Source organism: Lissotriton vulgaris, chromosome 1_1, assembly GCF_964263255.1.
Source record: "Lissotriton vulgaris chromosome 1_1, aLisVul1.2, whole genome shotgun sequence".
Taxonomy (NCBI): Eukaryota; Metazoa; Chordata; class Amphibia; order Caudata; family Salamandridae; genus Lissotriton; species Lissotriton vulgaris.
The window spans coordinates 2,027,118,451-2,027,139,740 of NC_141685.1; the positions used below are offsets into that span (position 1 = coordinate 2,027,118,451).

The following is a 21,290-nucleotide window of genomic DNA, read 5'->3' on the forward strand; positions in this document are numbered from 1 at the left end:
GGCTTTTGGTGACCCATGCTGCCCCCAATGGTTTTCCTGCTTTTCTGCCAGTTGTTTGTTTAGAACACTTTTGATTTAGCTATCTAGTAAATGACTCCCAGGCCTGGATGCTAGATGGTTCGGTTTTGGACTTCATCAAGATGCTGGTACATGAGTTCATTAGCTCGCTTATGTTGTCCTGTTTCCAGGTGAGGCATTTAAGGTTATGGCAATAGGTCCTAGTTGTCTCTTACCTCGATGTAGCAATGGAACTAACAGCACAGCATTGTCTACCTTATACCGTTGCAGTGTTGTACCTTCTTTAAGCAACTGCCAGTTGTGCCTAATTTTGTCTCTAGGTCCACTTATTCTTGTTAGGCTGGAAGGGTGTCTCTCTATTATAATTTGTCCTTAGTAGCCTTATCCCTCTGACCAGTCCCATGATTCTATAGCTCTTTGGAAAACATTTTGCCATCTTCCCCAAAATGGCCAGAAACAACACTGTTTCGATTCATTCCTCCAGGAGCTGCACTGTATGAGGTCCCCTGGCTTCTACTGACAGGCTCACTTCTCAGATACTGTTGCAGTGTCCTCTTTTCTAAATTCCAATATTTCTGTACAGACTAGCACCTTCATTTTGTGTACTTACAGTGCTCTCAATATCTTTATCCGGATGTGAACCTTCCCCTTTCTTGTGGGTACCTCCTGTCACATTATAAAATTCAGAGCACTCTAATTGGTGACCTCAATCCCCACTTTTTCATTTTTCTTCAGCATAGAGGTTCTTGAATCATGTGTAACTTTTAGAATCTCTCCTTTGTTTGGTTGTGCAGGAGACTTCGTTGTCGGTGACATCGGAAGTCTGTCCTTTAATGGGGTACCAACAGGAACGCTGCTCATTATGAGTGAGGTTGTGGCACGGGGAGGGTGGCAACATGGTAGTTATTGTGTCCCACTATGTTTGGAGGATAATATGTTTGGTCACTGTTCCTAGGGAGTCTCATGGAAAGATCCCCGTGTATGCCAGTAGAATATAACTGTCTTTAAATTGCTCTCTCTGTCCTTTGGCAAATCCACGGTTTCTGTTTTCTTTGCCCAATATTTGTAGTTGGGAAGGAGTTGGGCAGGGCACTCTAGAGAAAATTTTGACTGACACTTTATCGTAAGGCATATCACACACAAGATGTACTTAATATGTATTTATATTTCACTTGAGCATAATATATTGTATAAATTAGAGGACAAACCATATAAATCAACGGACTAACATAACATGAAATATGACAATATTCGGTGCATATTTACAGAACTTACAATTACAAATAACATAAGGACAAAAATTGTGGAATTCCGTCCTTTCCAAATTCCATTTGTACTTGTAATTCTATTTGTAATTGTAAGTTCTGTAAATATGTACTGCACATTGTCACATTTCATGTTATGTTAGTCCCTTGATTGATGTGGTTTGTCCTGTAATTTATTTGTTTAGCAGCCCTATATAACATGATACATTTCAAGTGATTTATAAATGTGATACATATTAAGTATATCTTGTGTGAGGTGTCTCTTTAACATCCATCTATTTTGAATTTTTTGCTGTGATGGACTGAACTATTATCATTTAAACTAAGTAATTGAATGACACAACAGAACACATTTTAGCACCTATCAATTATCCCCAGGTTCTGAGGGACACAGGGTTGCCCCATTATACTTAAGAGCTAAAAGGTATGGCATGTACAGACCTGAACTGCATGCCAGACAATCATCATACTTATTGGCTTTGCCATTGCTTGTTTCTTTTAGTAAAGAGTTGAATTGTACTCTTCAGATTTCACCTTCAACAATTACTGCTTCGGTACTTATCTTTATGATTTCTAATGTATCTTTTGTTATATGTTTATGCTAGATGTTTTAAGTGACATGTTGCCCAACTGGTTATGTTCACACCAAATAACAGAATAAATAATTGCTTGCCAAGTTCCCGCCATTTTGCCTTAAGGCATTTATCCAGTTTATTCAATCCATAGTATTAGATACACATGCACATCACACACACCAACAGCCACTACACAAAACACGGTACCTCCAAACCTGAGCTCACGACAAGCAAATATAAAATAAACATTTCTAATTGTTAAATCTGTAGGTCTTATTCTGCAGTCTCGTTTCCTCAGTGTTACTGACTCTTTCTTTTGCCCGCTTAGGCTCTTCCGGCTAAACACAGAACTTATGAAGAAAGATGAAGAATTGAGAAGTCTTCAACTTTACGTGGCCCAGAAGGAAGCCGATGTGTTGGCACTGAGGACCTCCAGATCTTCCCCACTAGTGCAGCTGGATCTGGCCAAGAAGGAGCTGGAGGACTTGCAAAGGAACATCATGCTGTGCCAAAAAAAGTAAGGTGCACTTTTCCAATTGTAGACTGCTGACAGCATCGACATGTCAGACATAAGCTGTAATTCTGGGTACCATAATTGTAAATATTGTTATCATCATCATTACCTTTATTTCAATCACATGGATCCAAAAAGTAGCAGCACAAGTAGATAAAAGAGGATAAAAAACAGTATCCAATAAATGTGTTAAAAAGACCTTGCCATAAAACAAATTTGCAAATGCAGGGTACAACATAATAGGAGGAGTAAAGTGCTTCATGCAAATGATTTCCCACGCCTTATCCATAGTGCATACCATAATCTTGAGAGGCCAAGTGCATTGTGCATTGACAGGAAGCGCAGCGGACTAGCGCAGCGGGAGCGCCTAAGGCAAGCCCGTCTGCGCCCGTCCGCGCCCCGGCAGCGCGCAGGGCCAGGCACTCTGCAAAACCTGCACTGTATGAGACTATTTCCCCTATCACGTACAATACTGATGACTTGAGGACCTTTGGGTGTCATTTTAAATTCAATCCCTCTGATCCCCTTTCCTCTCCTCAGTCTAACAAAGCAGGTGAGCTACCTATTCCGGCTGCTCTTATTAATGCCCGCTCCCTACCAAAGCATGCAGAAGAAGTGCATGAATTTATCATCGACAAGTTGCTTGATATCCTTTCCATCACGGAGACGTGGTTGAATGAGAGCTGCGCCCCAGTGGTTGAACTGGCTGTTCCCAGAGGGTTCAAGATCACCAGACTGGACCGTAATATAGGTAGGGGAGGAGGTTTAGCTGTGATATATAGGGAGAAGTGGTCACTAAGGAAAGAATGTACAGGGGGGATTGAGGATGGGGAAGCTTTGGAATTCTCCCTGGCCCTGTCCCCTCAATTTACCTTGGGGGGTCTGCTGATTTATCGCCCACTGGGTCCTTTGGGCACTTTTATCAAATCCCTGGAGGAGGCCGTTATCCAGAGAGCGCTTAGAGTCCCACATTTTTTAATGTTGGGAGACTTCAACTTACATATGGACACGAGCCTAGCTCCCGGAGTCAAAGACCTGGAAGAGATTTGTAACCTTGGCCAGTTGGTGCAACAGGTGCACTCTGCCACTCATGTAGGGGGTCACTGTTTGGATTTGGTACACTCTAACTTTAACATTTCAACCGACCCACCCTCCCCTATCACTTGGTCAGACCACTTTCCAGTTCATTTTTCTTGGGACATTAACAACACTCGTATGCTGCCTAAATCCAAGCCTGAGGATCACCCAAGAAGAATTAATATTCCGGACTCGGTGGAGGCCCTTATGCACACCGCCCCAGTGAAAGCACAAAATTTGGAGGAAGCTGTTGATAATTTTTCATCCTGGATAGACTCTTCCATTAGATCACTACCAGAGTGTAAAGGAAAAAATAACCGTAGGGCCACCCCCCCATCCCCCTGGTATACTGAACAATTAAAGATTCTAAAATTAGGATGTAAGGCGCGAGAGCGTGTATGGAGAAGAAATTACTGTCCCATTGCAAAATCCGAACTCCGAGCAGCTCAACAAAATTACTATGCGGCGATTAAGACGGCCAAGGGGGAATTCTACGCGGCTAGAATTCTTAAAGCTAAGAACAATAGCCGAGAAATTTTCTCCATTGTTAAAAGCTTCACAGTCCCGGTGGCAGAGAAGATGTCAGCCCCGATCTCTACAGATTGGTGTGAGCAACTATCCACCTTTTTTATTGATAAAATAAAAAAATTCAACATAGTGTCAAACCCTTTGACCAGCCACCCTCTTTGCAAGCCGATCAACTTCTACTCGATCGAATACCTTCACCTTCACTATGCCAAGTAACAGAGGTTAAAGCCGAGATGTCTAAATTTACTTATGTTGAGGAGATGGATGTGATGGCCATACTAAAAGCTCTGAAGTCGGGGTCCCCAGCAGATCCATGCCCTGCGAGGGTTCTGATTGGAGTGGCCAAAGTAATTACCCCTATGGTCACTGCTCTGGTCAATGAGTCTCTAGCTTCAGGAATGGTACCCTCCCAGTGGAAACAAGCCAAACTCCTCCCTCTGATTAAAAAACCTACTGCAGATCCACTGATTACATCTAACTACCGGCCCATATCCCTTCTCCCAGCCCTTGCCAAAGTATGCGAGAAGGCCGCATTTCGGCAATTGGAGAGATTCGTGGAATCCTCTGGGGCACTTCACCCGGCCCAATCGGGGTTCCGTACCTCTTTTAGTACCGAGACTGCACTTGTGGAGATGGCAGAGGCCATCAGGGAGTGCCTGGACGGAGGCGGCAGAGCGGCTCAAATTTTATTGGACCTCTCTGCCGCGTTCGATACAGTGCCTCACCTCCAGCTTTTGTCTAGGCTGGAGGATATTGGCATCTCGGGCATGGTCCTTGGGTGGATCAGTTCTTTCCTGTCTGACCGGTCCCAACAAATCTGGTTACCTCCCTTTCATTCTTCTAACCGTAGGGTAGAAACTGGAGTACCACAAGGGTCGACCTTGAGTCCCCTTTTATTTAATGTCTATTTAACACCTTTGATTCTGTTGGCAGAGAACTTGGGTGCGAAGATAATGGCATACGCCGACGACACCCAACTTATCTTTACCTGGAATAAGGAGAATATCTGCACTTCAGGAGCTCGCCAATGCCTATTCTCTGTATTTGCTTGGCTAGCAAGAGCCTGCCTCAAGTGCGATGAGGACAAATCGGAAATCTTGCTCCACGGCCAATTTCCAACTGACTTTAAGGAGTCCATTTGGCCCAGTGAATTACCTTGCCCTAAGGGAGAGGGCGGGATAGCTAAGAACCTTGGAGTCTGGTTCGGTGCCGATCTATGTTTCCGCGACCAGATTTCTAGACTGGCAGGGACTTGCTTTGGAACTCTGACCACCCTTCGAAGATTCTTTCCCCTCCTCCCCCAAGCGGCCAAAGAAACGGTAGCCAGAGCATTGGTGCTCTCCCGCCTGGACTACTCGAATGCCCTTTACATCGGGGCACCTGACTTTCTGATTAGAAAGCTACAGGTAGCCCAGAATGCGACGGTGAGACTCCTCTATAACATCCCGAGGAGGCTCAGCGTTCGTAAGCAATTGAGGGAGCTTCACTGGCTTCCTGTGGCCCAAAGAGTGCGCTTTAAGGATCTAGTACTCGTTTTTAAAGCTCTGCATGGACCATGTCCACCCTACCTTGCAAAAAGATTTGCCGTTTACCTACCGACCCGTCAGCTGCGATCGGCCTCCCGAAAGCAGGTGGTCGTCCCCAGATTTAAAGAGTTCACCTGGGGGGGCAATCTCTGACGGTAAGGGGAGATCAGATGTGGAACGCCCTTCCTGATGCTCTAAGACATTCTCCCAACCTGATCAATTTTAAAAAACTGTTAAAAACTCTTCTTTTTATACATCAAGAATAGCTGTTCCCCCGATTACTCTGATTCAGTTTCTTCACCGCGCCAGGACAGTCCCGACTAACAGAGCGCGTTATAAATCAATATATAACATAACATATAACATTACTCTTTGGGTATCAGTACACAAGATTCTTAGCACCTCGAGGTGGTGGCTCGGACCTCCCAATCCACACAACGGAAATTATAATGCACCCGGTTAAACTATTCATCAATAAGAAACCAAAACATCGATAGTGTAAACATAGAACGTGTGCATTTCTGGAAAGAGTCCTGTCTGTGCCTGTATCATAAGAAAGTCCACCCAAAGGTAAACCAGACCCAGAACGCACAACTAGCTGCCCGATCACTATGGAGTTAATCAGTCCTCCTACAACTTCAATAAATTGCAAAAATACTTAAACAATAAGGTAATACCACTGTTAATCACAGTTTATTCATGAACATAACAATATGAAACTTTCTAATGTTGATGGCGATGCAAGTGTTGCTCCTCACTTGGACATGAAGGTTACATTAATATACAACGAAAAAGACTACAAGTTGACGTTTGTTTTGTTGGTGTAACCCACAGCATTTCAGTGAAGCTCCCTTCGTCAGGGGTAACCATGAGCAAACACAAAAACATATTTAAAGAGCAAATGTGCAAAACGTCTTTGGAAGCACAGTATTGAGGAGGTCAGAGAGAAACTGAGTAAAAAGAAGGAGACATCGTAAATAAAAAGAGAACATGCTGATAGAGGTGCAAAGAATCAAAGTGCAAAAACTGCCAGCCACAATGAGGAAAGAGCAGAAACTGAATGACAAAGGGACGTGCAAGTGTTAAAGTCCAACAATAAACTCTGTGGTGACCTGACTATTCGGAGCACCCATGTGTGCATTCACATCGATTGTGAATTCATACTGCGTGTAGACCATAAGCGTGGCAGTAAACATTTCAAGCAACAGGCTGATTGGTAACGTGGATGCAGAAAGGGTGAAACATTTTCAGGTTAACATCCTGGTTTTCAGAAGAAAGGTCAGTGGCCAAGACCGTCTGCTTGATAAAGGAGTTAAAGACCTAATAGTGAACTTACTTTTAGAGAGGAGAACTGTATATTCAGGCAACAGGCAATTGAATTGCTTGGGCATAATATTTGCATGGTCCATGTCCAATTGAAATTATTGTTGATTTTACTTAATGATACACCAGAATCTGGTAACAAAGAATATTTCATGCCCATCCTGGGCGTTGCACAATTGTCCACCAACGTTGAAATACCCGTGCAGAAGAACAGCTCACATCAGATGTAGTTTAAGACATGAATGGTCTTTAAATGGTCTCAGGAGTGTGTGTGAAAGAATTTAGGGAGGTCTTGCAAGGTTTGATCAATGTCGTCACTAAGAAATGGTTCGAAAAAGTACTACAGTGTATATTCAGGATCCTTGCCACACCTCGAGTGTTGGGACAGTTTTAATGAATGTGAAAGGGGTAAAGAAAGGGATCTATGTTGATACAACGCATGTTATTACAATGCATGCTTTTACAACGCATTTTTTACAACGCAAAAACTTTTACAACGCATGTATTTACAACGAATGTTTTTACAACGCAGGTACCTTTACAACGCATACCATTACAACGTAAGTATTGGTAAATACATATTAATTTTACAATCGTAAATTAATTTAAAAAAATATAATTTAATGTAATTTAATTTAAATTGAATTTTAATTTATTTTTACCCTGTACCCCCAAAACCCAAAACTGACCCTGAACCCCAAAAATACCCCTTTCCCCAAAAACTAAAAACTGACCCTGAACCCCAAAAATACCCCTTTACCCAAAAACTAAAAACTGACCCTGAACCCCAAAAATACCCCTTTACCCAAAAACTAAAAACTGACCCTGAACCCCAAAAATACCCCTTTCCCCAAAAACTAAAAACTGACCCTGAACCCCAAAAATACCCCTTTACCCAAAAACTAAAAACTGACCCTGAACCCCAAAAATACCCCTTTACCCAAAAACTAAAAACTGACCCTGAACTCCAAAAATACCCCTTTACCCAAAAACTAAAAACTGACCCTGAACCCTAAAAATACCCCTTTACCCAAAAACTAAAAACTGACCCTGAACCCCAAAAATACCCCTTTACCCAAAAACCCAAAACTGACCCTGAACCCTAAAAATACTCCTTTACCCCAAACATATAACATTTAAAATATAATTATATACTTACCAATACTTACGTTGTAATGGTATGCGTTGTAAAGGTACCTGCGTTGTAAAAACATTCGTTGTAAATACATGCGTTGTAAAAGTTTTTGCGATGTAAAAGTTGCGTTGTAATGGTATGTCGTTGTAAAAGTTGCGTTGTAAGTGATGTTTCCCAAAGAAAGCCACTGTAACATTTTCTGTAAAGTTGTTAAAAGGAAGTAAACGAAAATGCTAGATGATAGCTTAGGAATCTTTTGTCATGCATCTGGCTATCAGGACGTGCAGAACATTGTGTGGAGCTTGTTTCAAAGCTACAAATTACAACAACCTTTTAAGAGAGCTGTTTATCAACTAAAGCATAGATAGAATTTCTAGTGCAATGATGGGCCAGCCCAATTCAGGGAAATACTGATAATGTTGGATTCATGCTGAAGATGAGAGCATTTGCAGCAAATGTCTTGTTTGTGATGACATTTCATTGGGGATCTTCTGAGATCTGACGATCAAGACTTGTCGCTCTCCCCCCACAGTAAGACACAGGAGCCGGAGAGGTGGTGTGAAGCACATCTTTACTTCTCTATGCTCACATCTGAACTACCCATAATCCCCTGACTTCCTTTCCTCCCCACGCCCCTTCCTCCACTGCCTGTGCTGTCGCAGACAGGGGTCAGGCAGTCACGTCATGACATCTCCCCCTTTTGTACAAAGTCTTACTGTGCCTTAAATCACTTCGATGAGGCGCTCTGGCCGTCTAGTTTGCCGTCTGGGTCGACCAACTCTTTCCGGTGTCCTGATTCGGTGGTGTGTGGGGTGATCCCGTCTTGTCGGACTGGAGTGACTGTGATCACTACCCCTGCTTCGACCATCTGAGCCCGTGGAGGACTCCCAGTATTGACTTCCATGCTGTCCCTGAGGGCTGCATCTCTTAAAATGTGAAATGTTTCGGGTGATCCGCTTGTGATCGCCTTCTGCAGAAATCATGGTTCCTTTTCGGCGACTGACTCTTAAGGGATGTGTGAGGTAGTGGCTGTCTGCTTTTGTCCTTCGATCACGCCAGACCATCACCCAGTCTCCCTCTTGGATGTCTGCGGGTCTCGCGTGTCTACGTTGATCAGCGTATGTCTTCATCTTCAGTTTCTTTCTATAGTCTATGTTGACCAGTGTTTCATGATCAATGTTTGGAGCTTGGGGTTGGAGTATGTTGTCCAGAGTGGGTAGTCGGGTACGAGGAACTCTTCCCAACATTAGAGTGGCTGGAAATTGATTGGTAGGGTTGTGGGGAGTGGTGCGGTATGCCCTCAACACTTTATTCAGTGCTTGTTGGATGTCTCGGTGAGTCAGTTCCGCTTGCTGTACTGCTTTCTTCAGAGTTCCCATAAATCGTTCCACCATGCCATTTGCTTGGGGCCATAATGGTGTGATCTTTTGATGTTTAAAGTCAAGGTGTTTTGCAAAGTCTGCAAATTCGTGGCCATTAAATGGGGGTCCGTTGTCTGACTTGACTCGCAGTGGGATGCCCCATGCTGCGAAGCTTTCGTCGAGTACTGGAATCACTGCGGTTGCATTGGTAGATGGTATCAGGTGTGCAAATGGAAATCGGGAGTATTCGTCCATAATGGCAATGATGTATTGACTCGATTTGAGGGGCCCGAAGAAATCAATGGCGACTTGTTGCCACACTCCTTCAGGTAGTTCCGACATCTGTAAGGGGGCTGGTGGTTCGTCACGGCTGACCAACTGACACGATATCCAGTCTTTGAGTGTGTTTTCTACCATCTGGTCTAGTGTCGGAAACAAGACACGCTCCCGCAGAGCTTTCTTGGTGGCACTTATCCCTCGGTGACCTTCATGAGCGAGGTTGATCACTCCTTGTCTCAATCTTTGAGGAATGACAATCCTCCCCCCTCTCAGGATTAGACCGTCTTCGCTGATGGATAGTTCATCATGGATGTGTTTGAACACCATGAGTTCCTGAGACTTCTGACTTGGGTCTGCTTTCACGTGTCGCCATGAGTTGTTGCGAATGTGTTCTGTGACGTCTTGGATAATTGGATCTTGAATTGTTGCTTCTTTAATAGCTTCAAGAGGAACTGTTGGAGGACACGCCGTGTCAATGACAAAGTGTAGATATTCTTCGGCCACAGAACGTACCTCTTTGATGGTGAGTTTGGGGTGTCGGGACATGTAGTCTGCTGGGTTTTCCGACTTCCAGGGCTTGTGGACGATGGTGAAAATGTAGTCCTGGAGGCGTAGGCCCCAACGCTCAATGCGTGGAGGCATCTTGGCCTTAGGATTGCCAAAAATAGTCACAAGCGCTTGGTGGTCAGTTATGATGGTAAAGTGCTTGCCATAAACAAATAGATGGAAATGTTCGCAGGCCCAGACTACTGCCAGGCCGTCCTTCTCAGGTTGAGAGCATCATTTTTCAGTATCGGTGAGGCTGCGACTGGCATAGGCGATGATGTGGCTCTGATCCGAGTCGTCTTGATATTGTGCCAGGATGGCGCCAAGGCCCACCGGGCTGGCGTCTACAGTATTTTCAGTCTGTTTTTTAGCATCAAAATAGGCCAGGTTAATGGCAGAGCTGACAGCATGCTTGATTTTGTGAAACGAGCGGTCGCAGGCATCTGTCCATGCGAAAGGCTGACCTTGGCGAGTGAGCTCGCTCAAGGGGTGGCTGATGGTGGCGAAGTCCTGAATGTATCGAGCACAATAGCTCGCCATGCCAAGAAATGAGCGAAGGTCACTTACATCTTGTGGCGTTGGTGTGTCTGCAAGGGCTGAGACTTTGTCAGGGTCTGGTGTCATGCCATCCTTTGAAAATATGTGGCCATAGAATTTCAAGGTCGATTTGTGGAAATCGCATTTGGCTGCGTTCAGAGTCAGGTTTGCATTTAACAGGGCATGGCACACTCTGTCCAAGGCCGTATCATGTTCGGTTTGGTCTTGTCCCAATACTAGAAGGTCATCGCTATAATTGAATGCGTTTGGAATTCCTTGGATGACACGCCTGATGGCTTCTTGGAAAATTTCGGCTGCTGATGAAATGCCGAAATTCAGGCGCTTGTAACGGAATAGTCCTTGATGGGTTGTGAATGTGGTAATATAGCGTGACTTGTCATGAAGTTCAAGCTGGTGATAACCTTTATTGAGGTCAAGTTTTGAGAATACTGTTGCTCCGTTGAGACGAGCAATCATATCACTGATATGTTGGCCAGGGTGGCGTTCTCGTTCAATTGCTACGTTGGGTGCACGCATGTCTACGCATAAACGCACTTTGTTGTCCTGTTCCTTTTTTGGTACGACCACCACAGGCGATACCCACGGAGTTGGGCCTGATGTGCGCTCAATGATGTCTGCCTTGAGCAGCTCTTAAAGTTCGTCGTCCACGGCCTGTTGTAGATGAAACGGTACCTTCCTGTGGTGTTGTGCCACTGGCGTAACGCGCTCGTCAATATGAAGTTTGACCTTGAAATGGTTTAACTTTCCTAGTCCTTTGAAAAGATTGGGGAATTTTGCAACGATGTCCGGGGCGTCCTCTGTCATATAAAGAAGTTCCACGAGCCTCAGTCTTTCTGCCGTCGGCAAACTGAGCAGGCAGTCAGCCACATCTGGGCCCTCAACAACATGGATATATTCTGGGATTTGTCAATCTTTGTATGACAAAGTAGTGCTGAAGCGGCCTAGGCATGGTAGTGGCTTTCTGGACATCCACGTGAATATTCGAACAGCTGCCGGTTCTAGTTTGGGACGTGGTTTCATGCTCTGGTATTCTAGTGCACAGATGTAATTTAGTGAGGCTCCCGAATCCAAAACAAATTTCGCTGGGTGTTCCCCTATCCGAATGTCTAGTTTCGGGTATTTCTTCAGACGGTCTGGATCTGAGACCATACAAATATATTTGTCACTGTCTTGTGATACTGGTGTGCATGACGGTGACTCACTGGATGTTGACTTTCGTGATCGATATGAGCTTATGGACCGGACACTTGACCGGGAAGAGCTGGAGGAGTGTCCTTCTCGCCCCTTCACTGCACGGGCGTGATGTCGTGTGGACGGTCGAGTTTTTTGATGATCTTCGTCCTGAGTGTTAGGTTTGACAGACAGACTCGAAATGGTTTTCCCTGCCACAGCGGTGGCACCTTTGTCCGATGGCTGGGCATTGTCCTGATTTAGGGTATTCTTGACCACATCTGTAACATGCGGGAGCCGTTCTGCTGGGTTTGTTGTGTCGCGATTCATGCGATTCATAGCGTGCAGTCGGCCTCCGGGATGATGTGGAATGCGTTGTCTGGGATGATGTGGAATGCGTTGACCTGCTTGATTTGTGTCGATCTGTCTGATGTATCTTATCTTTGTGTACTTGCATCCTGAATGCTTGCTCCTTCCTATCCGTCTTGTTGACCTCCATTTTCTTTGCGTGGTCTTCCGCCTGGTCGTTTATGCGTGTCATTTCCTCGATTTCTTCAAGGGTGTAGTGTTTCTTCAATAGCCGCGGGCGTAGTGACTCAGAGTGACACCCTTCAATTATGCGAAGCCTTAATGCATCCTCGGTGTTGAAGTCGTCAAAGTCACAGTGGCGGGCTAGTCGTCTGATACGCACGATGAAGTCGCACATGCGTTCATCTTTCTCCTGAGTGGCTAGGTTAAAGGTGTACCGTTCATAGTCCAAGTTGTACTTGTGTAGGAATCGTCAGTCAAGAGCTCCCTTGACATCTTCGTATGGGGCGGTGGCCGCATTTGGCAGTTCTTTAATGATCTGTGCGATATCTTTTCCCACCAGATTCCGTAGAGCTATCAGCTTCTGTTTCGGGTCTTGTACTTGTGACCCGGTCATGTAGTCTTCAAAATCTTCGGACCAGCTTTTCCACTTGGATCCCATGCTGCTGCCGGAGGTCAGTTCCAGGGGTTCTGGTGGTCTTAAGTATGGTACTTCCATGACTGTGGGGTGCGTTGGGGCCACCACTGGTGCTGCCTGTGCTGCCGGTGCTCCTCCTGACGCACTGGATGAGCTGGTGACTGACATTTCTGTTTATGTGGCTTTCACAGTGTTTTTGATTGATATTTGTATCTTTTATTCAAAGGTGCCTGACCTCAAAATGGCCGACACAAATTTTTCAATGAGAGGCTATGAGGGGTGCCTGACCTCAAGATGGCTGCCGCTCGGGACACATGGTTTCATTCAAAGTCTATGCTTGTAGCCCCTAATACTTTCTCCCAGGTGTCTGATGATATTCACTATTTCTGTAGAGTCATATGAGCCAATATCTTGGTTCCCCGGACTCACCCTCTCTTTCTCGATCGTTGCAGTCGATCGGTGGGCGTTTCTTGATGTTCGCGCTATTTTCGCGCTGATTTCCTTTTGCTATCGCCGGGTGTTCCTCTCTGTCAGGCGGCAGCTTGCACAATCCGCCAGCTACTTCTTTGGGCAGCAATCAAGGGCAGCGTGCAAGCTTTTTGTTCCTCTCGCTCTACACGTGCCGCCCCGACACAGGCTGCAGGCTCCGTTCTCGGCCGCTCAGGGGTGGCAGGGGTTTCGAGCGATGTGGGAATCGAGTGTGATCCCACCCTCATCGCCAGTGTCGCGCTCCCCCCCACAGTAAGACACAGGAGCCGGATGAGGTGCCGGGTTTTTAGGAACCCGGTGGTGCCAGGGGTAACACCCGAGGACCTCTGAGTTCTCCCTGTCTCGGACCACAGAAACCAAGAGTCTTCTAGGTGAAGTCAGAGATCGAGTTTTATTGGCTGCAACCAAGTAACAAGCGTCCTAGAATTACAACAGCATGGGCTGTAAGTTCTCAGGAGACTGTTCGTTTTTACAGAACCAGCCTTCTCCTTTTATACAAAATATTGCACTTCAGGCAAGAATTCTTGAGTTTACAATATGGTCATAGACATATTTACACAATAAAGCAAAGAGCGAAGTCATGACGGCCAACCCATATTTTAGATGTCCAGTTTGTGATAGATGACCCAGCCCAGCCCAGAATTTACAATCAGATATCGATGAAACCTCAATAAAACAGGGCACCTCCTTGTCATAAAACTTGCCATAAACAAGAAACATGGACAGGTGTATGCGTGTAGAAAACATGGTCTGTAGGTGGTGAATGGTTTATGGCATGTTATGTATTGATGCTATCTCATTCGGCCACTGGGCGAGGAGCTGCCCGAACAGGTTTGGCTGGAGGCAGTGGAGTCAGTTTGGCCAGGTCATGGGGAAGTCAGCTAAGGTGGACATGTCCTTTCAGATCAAGCTCGGCCTTAATCAATTGACTATATGAGGGCAAGTCATAAGATGGATGCCGTTCACAAAATGGAGTCCGAGGGTTCGGAACGGAAACCATGATTTAAGGGTGTTAGCATCGCTCAATCATGACGCAAATGCACAGGGATAATGTCCTAATCATTACCGGTCTGCCGATACCAAATTCGCCATGGTACGACGATATTTTGTGACACGAGTGTTGGACCTTGATACCGGTATTACAGCAGGGTCTAGAATTTCAGAACCACAGACCCTCCTTTTGCCCTCATATAAGGCAATAACTCATGCTAATCTGAGTCCAAATCTGTATTGGTGAATTCATGGAGATGCTGCTGTAGCATCATTCTGTTGCTCAATTCGTCCCTTGACACAGGCTTCCTTACACATGAAGTAGCACAGAGGCCACATATTGCAGGAGCGCACTGTACAAACAGGCAGAACATAAACAGAACGGCTAAGATCATCCCGATGAAGATCAGGGTTTTCCATCCCCAGGCAGAGATCAGTTCCCAGAACCACCCTAGCAGAGACCAATCCCCTCTATCCACATGACGGGAATCGGAGATTTTGTGTAGTTTGGATATGGCCTGGTACACTGTCGGAGCATTATCGGAGATAAAAATGTAGCAACTGGATTGGATCACCCTACATACACCACCACGGTCTGCAAGTATGACATCTAGGACAACTCGGTTCTGAAGAGTCATAAGCCGGTCCGACTGGAGCTCGGCTGTCAAATTGCTAAGGGCACCGTCCGTTTCGGTCACGGCGGATTCAACTATCCTTGTTAACTGGCGAATGTTCCTGCTGTTCACCATAGGCCCCCAAAAGGGGAGAAAACCCTTTGCGAAGTCCCCAAATTCTTGACCCGCAGTGTCGTCTTGACTCATGACACCCCTAACTGTCCTTGTCCGATGGTAATCTGCCCCAGCCGTATAGGTGGGTGGCAGCAGAAATGAGATAAAACATGTGCCCGAGAAGTCAGGGGGCAACCAAGTGTATGCCTTGTCATGGCAGATGAAGTATGTACCATTAGCCGCCAAAAATGGAGGGGAAGTTCGGGATGCAAACACATACGTTTCTGTGCAAACGCTCTTCCCCAACTGTGCTTTGGGATCCCTGCCAATACCTTGCAGACATAGGTGACCTCGGTGGGGTACTACCCAAACTGAGGAGGATTTCTTCGATTTCTGGCTCTCACTTAAGGAAATCCCATACTTGATGATGTTCCACCTACTGTATGGTGTATGGGGTAAACTCATCCTTGGGAGTTGCTCTGACCGTGTCAATATCTCTACTCATGTTTTTGATTCCTGCCACTAGTGCCTTGTTGTTTGAGTTTTCCCCTCGGACGTATGGTTCAAGGGAGAACAGGAACATGGTCTGGAAAGCCCACAAAGAACCGGAATAACTGAATGGCAGGACGAAGTAAGGGATACCCTTATCGGTTGTGTGTGGCATGAGTCCGCATATCCAACAGTTCGTAGTGTTCATGACAGATTGGTGCTGGTGTAGGAGTAGGACAAATGAATTATTTACAAATTCTAGTCTTCTGGCAGACTCGTGTTCAGGTAGTGGATGGAAGGAGTGTGTAGGAACAGTAGGAGGAGGTGTGAGCTGGGTGTTGGGCATGAATGGAATTCGAAAAATGGACAGGACATAGCCAGTTAAAAACATTATTATACTACACAACATTGAGATGCTTAATACTAGAGATCGTCTCCTTGCCATTACAGTGCATATTTTCTTTTCAAAGTTCATGGGTCTAGCAGGTCTCTCCACCCCCGGAAACTCCATCCTCTAGTTGCTACCCGCGGTGGGAGTTTGATTCTGCCAAGCAGTGCGCTCTGTCCAGTCCGGGGTAATTCCCTCAGACCGACCAGAACCGTTGACCTAGGCGTCCCCAGCTGCACTCCTCAGACTTCAACCGCGGCCCTAGCAGCAGAACCGGATGGCGGTTCGAAAATCAAAAATGAGCAAGTTCCCTGGGCGAGAGAGCTGTAAAATCAAAAATAGTTCTTAGGGGAAAGAGAGTCACATAAATTCACTTTTATTAGTCCCTTTTTCTCGACCTCAGATTATATCGTTGTTTCCCAGGTACGGTGTGGTCTTCGAACAATGTTTCAGGTTCTGTAGTGTTCAACTGTATTGACGGGGTCACAAATTCTTGCAAAATACGATCACTCTCCTTTTCTGTACCAGTTCCTTTCAGTCGTGCATCGCTGAAGAGCATAAAGCGAGGTACAGTTTCAGTCTCAGAGTCAGCGATTCCGTCCTGGACCCACCGGTCATATGGAAGAGGAAGAGGGACCCGTTTACAATGGGTCCCGTGGATCCAGTTCTTCTTTCCTTCCACCCGAACGGCTGATCTTGTGGAAAGAAGGACGAGGTATGGCCCGGTCCACCTGGGCTGCTCGTTGTTCGTGCGCTGAAAATTCCGCACCAACACCCAGGTGCCGGGTTCAATGGAGTGACCTGGATCGTCGGAGGCTGGCGGAGAGGAACTGTGAACCTGTTGGTGTAAAACACGCAATTTAGTTGTCAATTTGTGTAAATAGTCAAGCAGTACAGGATGCTCTATCTCACGGAGCTTTTGGGCCTCGGTACCCCCCATATATTTGCTGGGCGCCCGAACACGATTTCGTGGGGGCTAAGTCCCAGCCTAGAATGGACAATCATTCTGGTAGATAGGAGTGCTAAAGGCAAGGCGTCAGGCCACTTAAGACCTGTGCTGGCTTGGATTTTGGCTAGTTTGAGCTTTAGGGTGCCGTTATAGCACTCTACTAGACCTGCTGATTGGGGGTGGTTTACAGCGTGAAATTTCTGGTGGATGCCTAGACATTCGCACACTCTTTTCATCACCCGTCCCACGAATTCACTTCCAATTATCACTCCAGACCATTCTAGGCATCCCAAACCTAGGGAAGAATTCCTTGACAAGGGCTTTGGCAGTTGACAATGCAGTGTTGTCCTTAAGGGGGTACGCTTCCACCCACCTGGAGAAAGCGCAAACAACAACAAGCACATATTTCAGATTGTTGCACCTCTCCATGTGGATGGAATCGAGCTGCAAAACCTCGAACGGGTACGTTGGAGGTGCAAAATGACCAGCTGGAGTTGGGGTCCCCCTACCGGGATTGTACTGCAAACACACCATACAACTCCTGACCAAATTCTCTGCGCATTTTGGGATACCACTATTCTGCCATACTGGGGCCAACAGTTTACAGATTCCTTTTACACTGATGTGCGCCATTCCATGGGCCATTGTCACCACTGCGAGTACATATGCGTCGGGTAACAGCCATCGTTGGTGCTCTGACAATTCGACCCAACAACCATTCGCATCCAATCTTCCCTTGCTTTCTCTCCATTCATTCACCTCTTTTTCAGTGGCATCAGCTTGTATGGACTTCACACTTTCAATAGTGTCCTCACACATACCCACATCAGGGATCCATCTAGCAGGACCTACAACATACATCCGACTCATTGTGTTCCTTGCAGTCTCTTTCGCAACCTCGTCGGCAAATGCATTCCCACGACCAACATCATCTTGAATCTTTCTATGTGCGCTGCACTTTACAATCGCAACTTGTAGCGGTAAGGTCAGTGACTCGAGGAGCTCGTTAACTAGCTGGCCATGTTGGATTCTCGCACCATGTGACGTCAGGAACCCACGTTCACGCCACAATCGTCCAAAACTATGGGCTACGCCAAAGGCGTATTGGCTATCAGTATACACATTCACTCGCTTTCCTTCTGCCAACACACATGCTCTTGTAAGTGCTATTAACTCTGCTGCTTGTGCGGATTTCTGGGGGATGCGTGCGGTCTCAACAATGGTGTGCAATGTTGTTACGGCATATGCTGCAGTCGATCACCATTTGGCAACTTGAAGCATGAACCATCAACCCATAAAGTGTCATTACATTCAAGAAGGGGAGTGTCCTGCAAGTCTACTCTGCCTTTTGTCTCTTCTTCTGTCCTAAAACAGCAATCATGCATTTCGACCTTATCTGTCTCAGTTGGAATGGGCAATAGCGTGGCAGGGTTGAGTGTATCGCACCTTTTTATGTGAACGTGACTCGCTAATAGTGTCAGTTCATAGCTTGACAGTCGAGCACTAGTTAAATGCTGCGTCTTCGTTCTGTTCAGTAAAATGTCTATTGCACGTGGGACCATAACGATCAGTGTATTATTCATGACTAACCCAGCAGACTGTCGGATACAGACAGCTGCTGCAGCAGTGGCCCTCAAGCAACTTGGTAATGCCTTAGCTACAGGATATAGGGTTGCTGAGAAGTATGCGCATGGGCGCTGTTTGCTCCCAAAGTATTGTGTTAGGACTGATAATGCGCAGCCTTCCTTCTCATGGACATATAACGTAAAAGGCTTACTGTAGTCGGGGTTGCCCAACACAGGAGCCGAACACAATGCATCACGCAACTCGTGGAAACTTGTCTGACAATCCTCAGACCAAGGCATAGGATCGGGTGTGTCTTTATGGATTAGTGCCAGCAAAGGTTTAGCCAATAGGGAGAAGTTCGGTATCCATTGTCTACAGTACGATGTAATGCCCAAGAAGGCACGCACTTCTCTTTGTGTCCTTGGGGCACTCAATCTTGCAATTGCCTGTATTCTTTCTGGGGTCAGTCTCCTTCCCTCCTTCGATAAGATGTGACCTAGGTAGGTCACTTCTTGTCGGCAAAATTGCAGTTTTGAAAGAGAGACTTTGTGTTTCATGTCACATAAATGACGCAACAACGACAATGTGGCTCGCTTGCAAATCTCTTCAGTATCTGCAGCGATCAGCAAATCGTCTACATACTGAATCAGAGTCGCGCCATCAGGTAGAACAATCGTATCGAGTTGTGTTTTCAGAGCCTGACTGAATATTGATGGACTCTCACAGTAGCCCTGAGGAGCGCGTTTGAAACGGAAACTTCGTCCTCCTAAATTGAAGCCAAAAATGTCTCTGCTCTCCTCAGCAATCGGGATGCTGAAGAAGGCGTTCTTCAGGTCAATCACCGAAAACCAAGTGGCTGAAGCGGGAACCATTGTCAATAAGGCAGTAATGTCGGGGACGACTGGAAACTGCGGTACAACGATCTTATTGACTTCTCTGAGATCAATCACGAACCTGTACACAGGGGGCTGTGAAGGATCAGTACGCTTTAAGACAGGCAAAATAGGACTGTTACAAATGTTGCCTGTTGTTTCCTCAATGACGTCTTTCTCAATCAGATCGTAAATAATCGTCAACAATGCTTTCTCACATTCGCTAGAGATCTTGTATTGTGGAATACGTGGCAACCTAACATTGGCTTTCAATGTTATGACGTGCTATCTCCAAAAGACCTACATCATTAGAACCAGTAGCCCAAAGTATATCTGGAAGAGATGACAATTCAATTGGAACATTCTCCCTTGCCAAATACATTGGAGAAATCACTTTCTTACCAAGAGTAAGTTGGACTCCAGAAGGAGAACAGTACAAGGTAGCATATAATCTCTTTAACTGATCCAAACCTAACAAGTTTTCGCCACAACCTGTTGTAAGAATAAGGGGTGTTTCTAATTCGCATGGGCCAACAGAAAGGGGCATAGGACTAGAGATCGGGTTTCTAACCGGGGCGCCAGAAAAACCTACTGAAACATTCATTTCACCAGACAAAGGTGCGCCAGGAAGTTTTGAGTGCATAATCGAACTTTTTGTAGCACCAGTATCCAGCAGAAATGGTTCCGACACTCCTGATGTAATCACCTCGACATAGGGTCCATTCTGATCTACTGGAACTGAAACAACTCCCTCTCTTTGTCCATGGCTGTCCTAGCAATTATTGCTCTCATTCTCGTTCTCTGGGTAGTAGTCATCAGCATAGTACTGAGCTGACCTAGAAGACGCATTATTCTGTTGATCAAAGCTATTCATAGAATTCTGAGGCGGGAAAGAAGTGGTATTCTGGGGGAAATTTCCACGGCCCCTACCTCTAGGAGCCTGTTGAACACCTCTACCTCTTGCACCGGAAACACCATTTAGACGTCGCGCTAGAGCTGGACAATTATTTTTGAAATGACCCTCTTCTTTGCAATAGGCACACTGATTCGGGCCATACGGAAAGCGCTGATGGGAAAACTCGTTTCCTTGCGCGTTTCTCGAATACTGCTGTGGTTGTTGGTAATTGGGCTGACTAGGCGTGCAAGGCGGATAGGCTTGCTGGAGAAGAATTTTAGTTTTTAATTCTTTCGTCTTTTTGTCTGCCTTATCTAGCTCGTCTTTGTGTCTGTTTTCGTAGTACTGGGCTGTGATTAAAATCTGCGCGGACGTTGAAACAGCCCAAGCACTCTCTGAATCTTTTAATTTATTGCACAGTTCAGGGAGCAAATTATGTACGAATTTGTCTACAAACAATCTTTGGCCACCCTCGGTAGCCATATCCTGACCACTGTGATTGACGAAAGTCTCTTCAAATCTCGTGAAAAAGTCAGACACATTCCCGTCTTTCTTTTGCTTGCACGCAGACAACTTATCCCAATTAACACGCAGTTCAGGCATTAACGTCTTCATGTACGTGATAATTCTAATAGGGAGTTCAGCTATTAAAGGCTCTGGTTTGGAACCACCAACTTGTCTAGTATCTGCAGCATATCTTACGGGGATCAGGTAATGTCTGTTTGAGTGCTAAAACTTCAGATCTTTTCCAGGGGACATGAACCCACACACGCTGGAAATGCGGCAGAATTGGTGGATTTACATTTGCATCACCTTCCCTCCATACTGGAGGAACCTCTCTCATAGGGTACTGTCGCGCCTTTTTCCTATCTGACACGTCATCTTCATACAAAGATCTAGAGACATTTCCCTTACTTCTATAGGATAATAACAGATCTATTGCTTTTTGAACATCGGCACCTACAATCATGCCTTCTTAGAACTTAAAACGCATACGAAATAATTCCTGCATTTTGCGTTTGGGATCATTTGTCTCCAAATCTTCGCAAAGGTATACACACATCTCTTCAAATACATATCTCTGAGTGGGTGCATCCCATTGA

General features: G+C 45.7%; 1 protein-coding gene across 1 annotated transcript in view; it reads left to right on the top strand.

Annotated features, from left to right (window-relative positions):
- The window catches only part of LMNTD1 (lamin tail domain containing 1), a 1,301,017-nt gene that overhangs the window by 111,843 nt on the left and 1,167,884 nt on the right, over window positions 1–21,290 (top strand). The window contains exon 4 of the mRNA XM_086938753.1: window positions 2,187–2,375. Within this exon, the coding sequence (XP_086794879.1) occupies window positions 2,187–2,375 (189 nt within the window). The remainder of the gene's footprint in view (window positions 1–2,186; window positions 2,376–21,290) is intronic.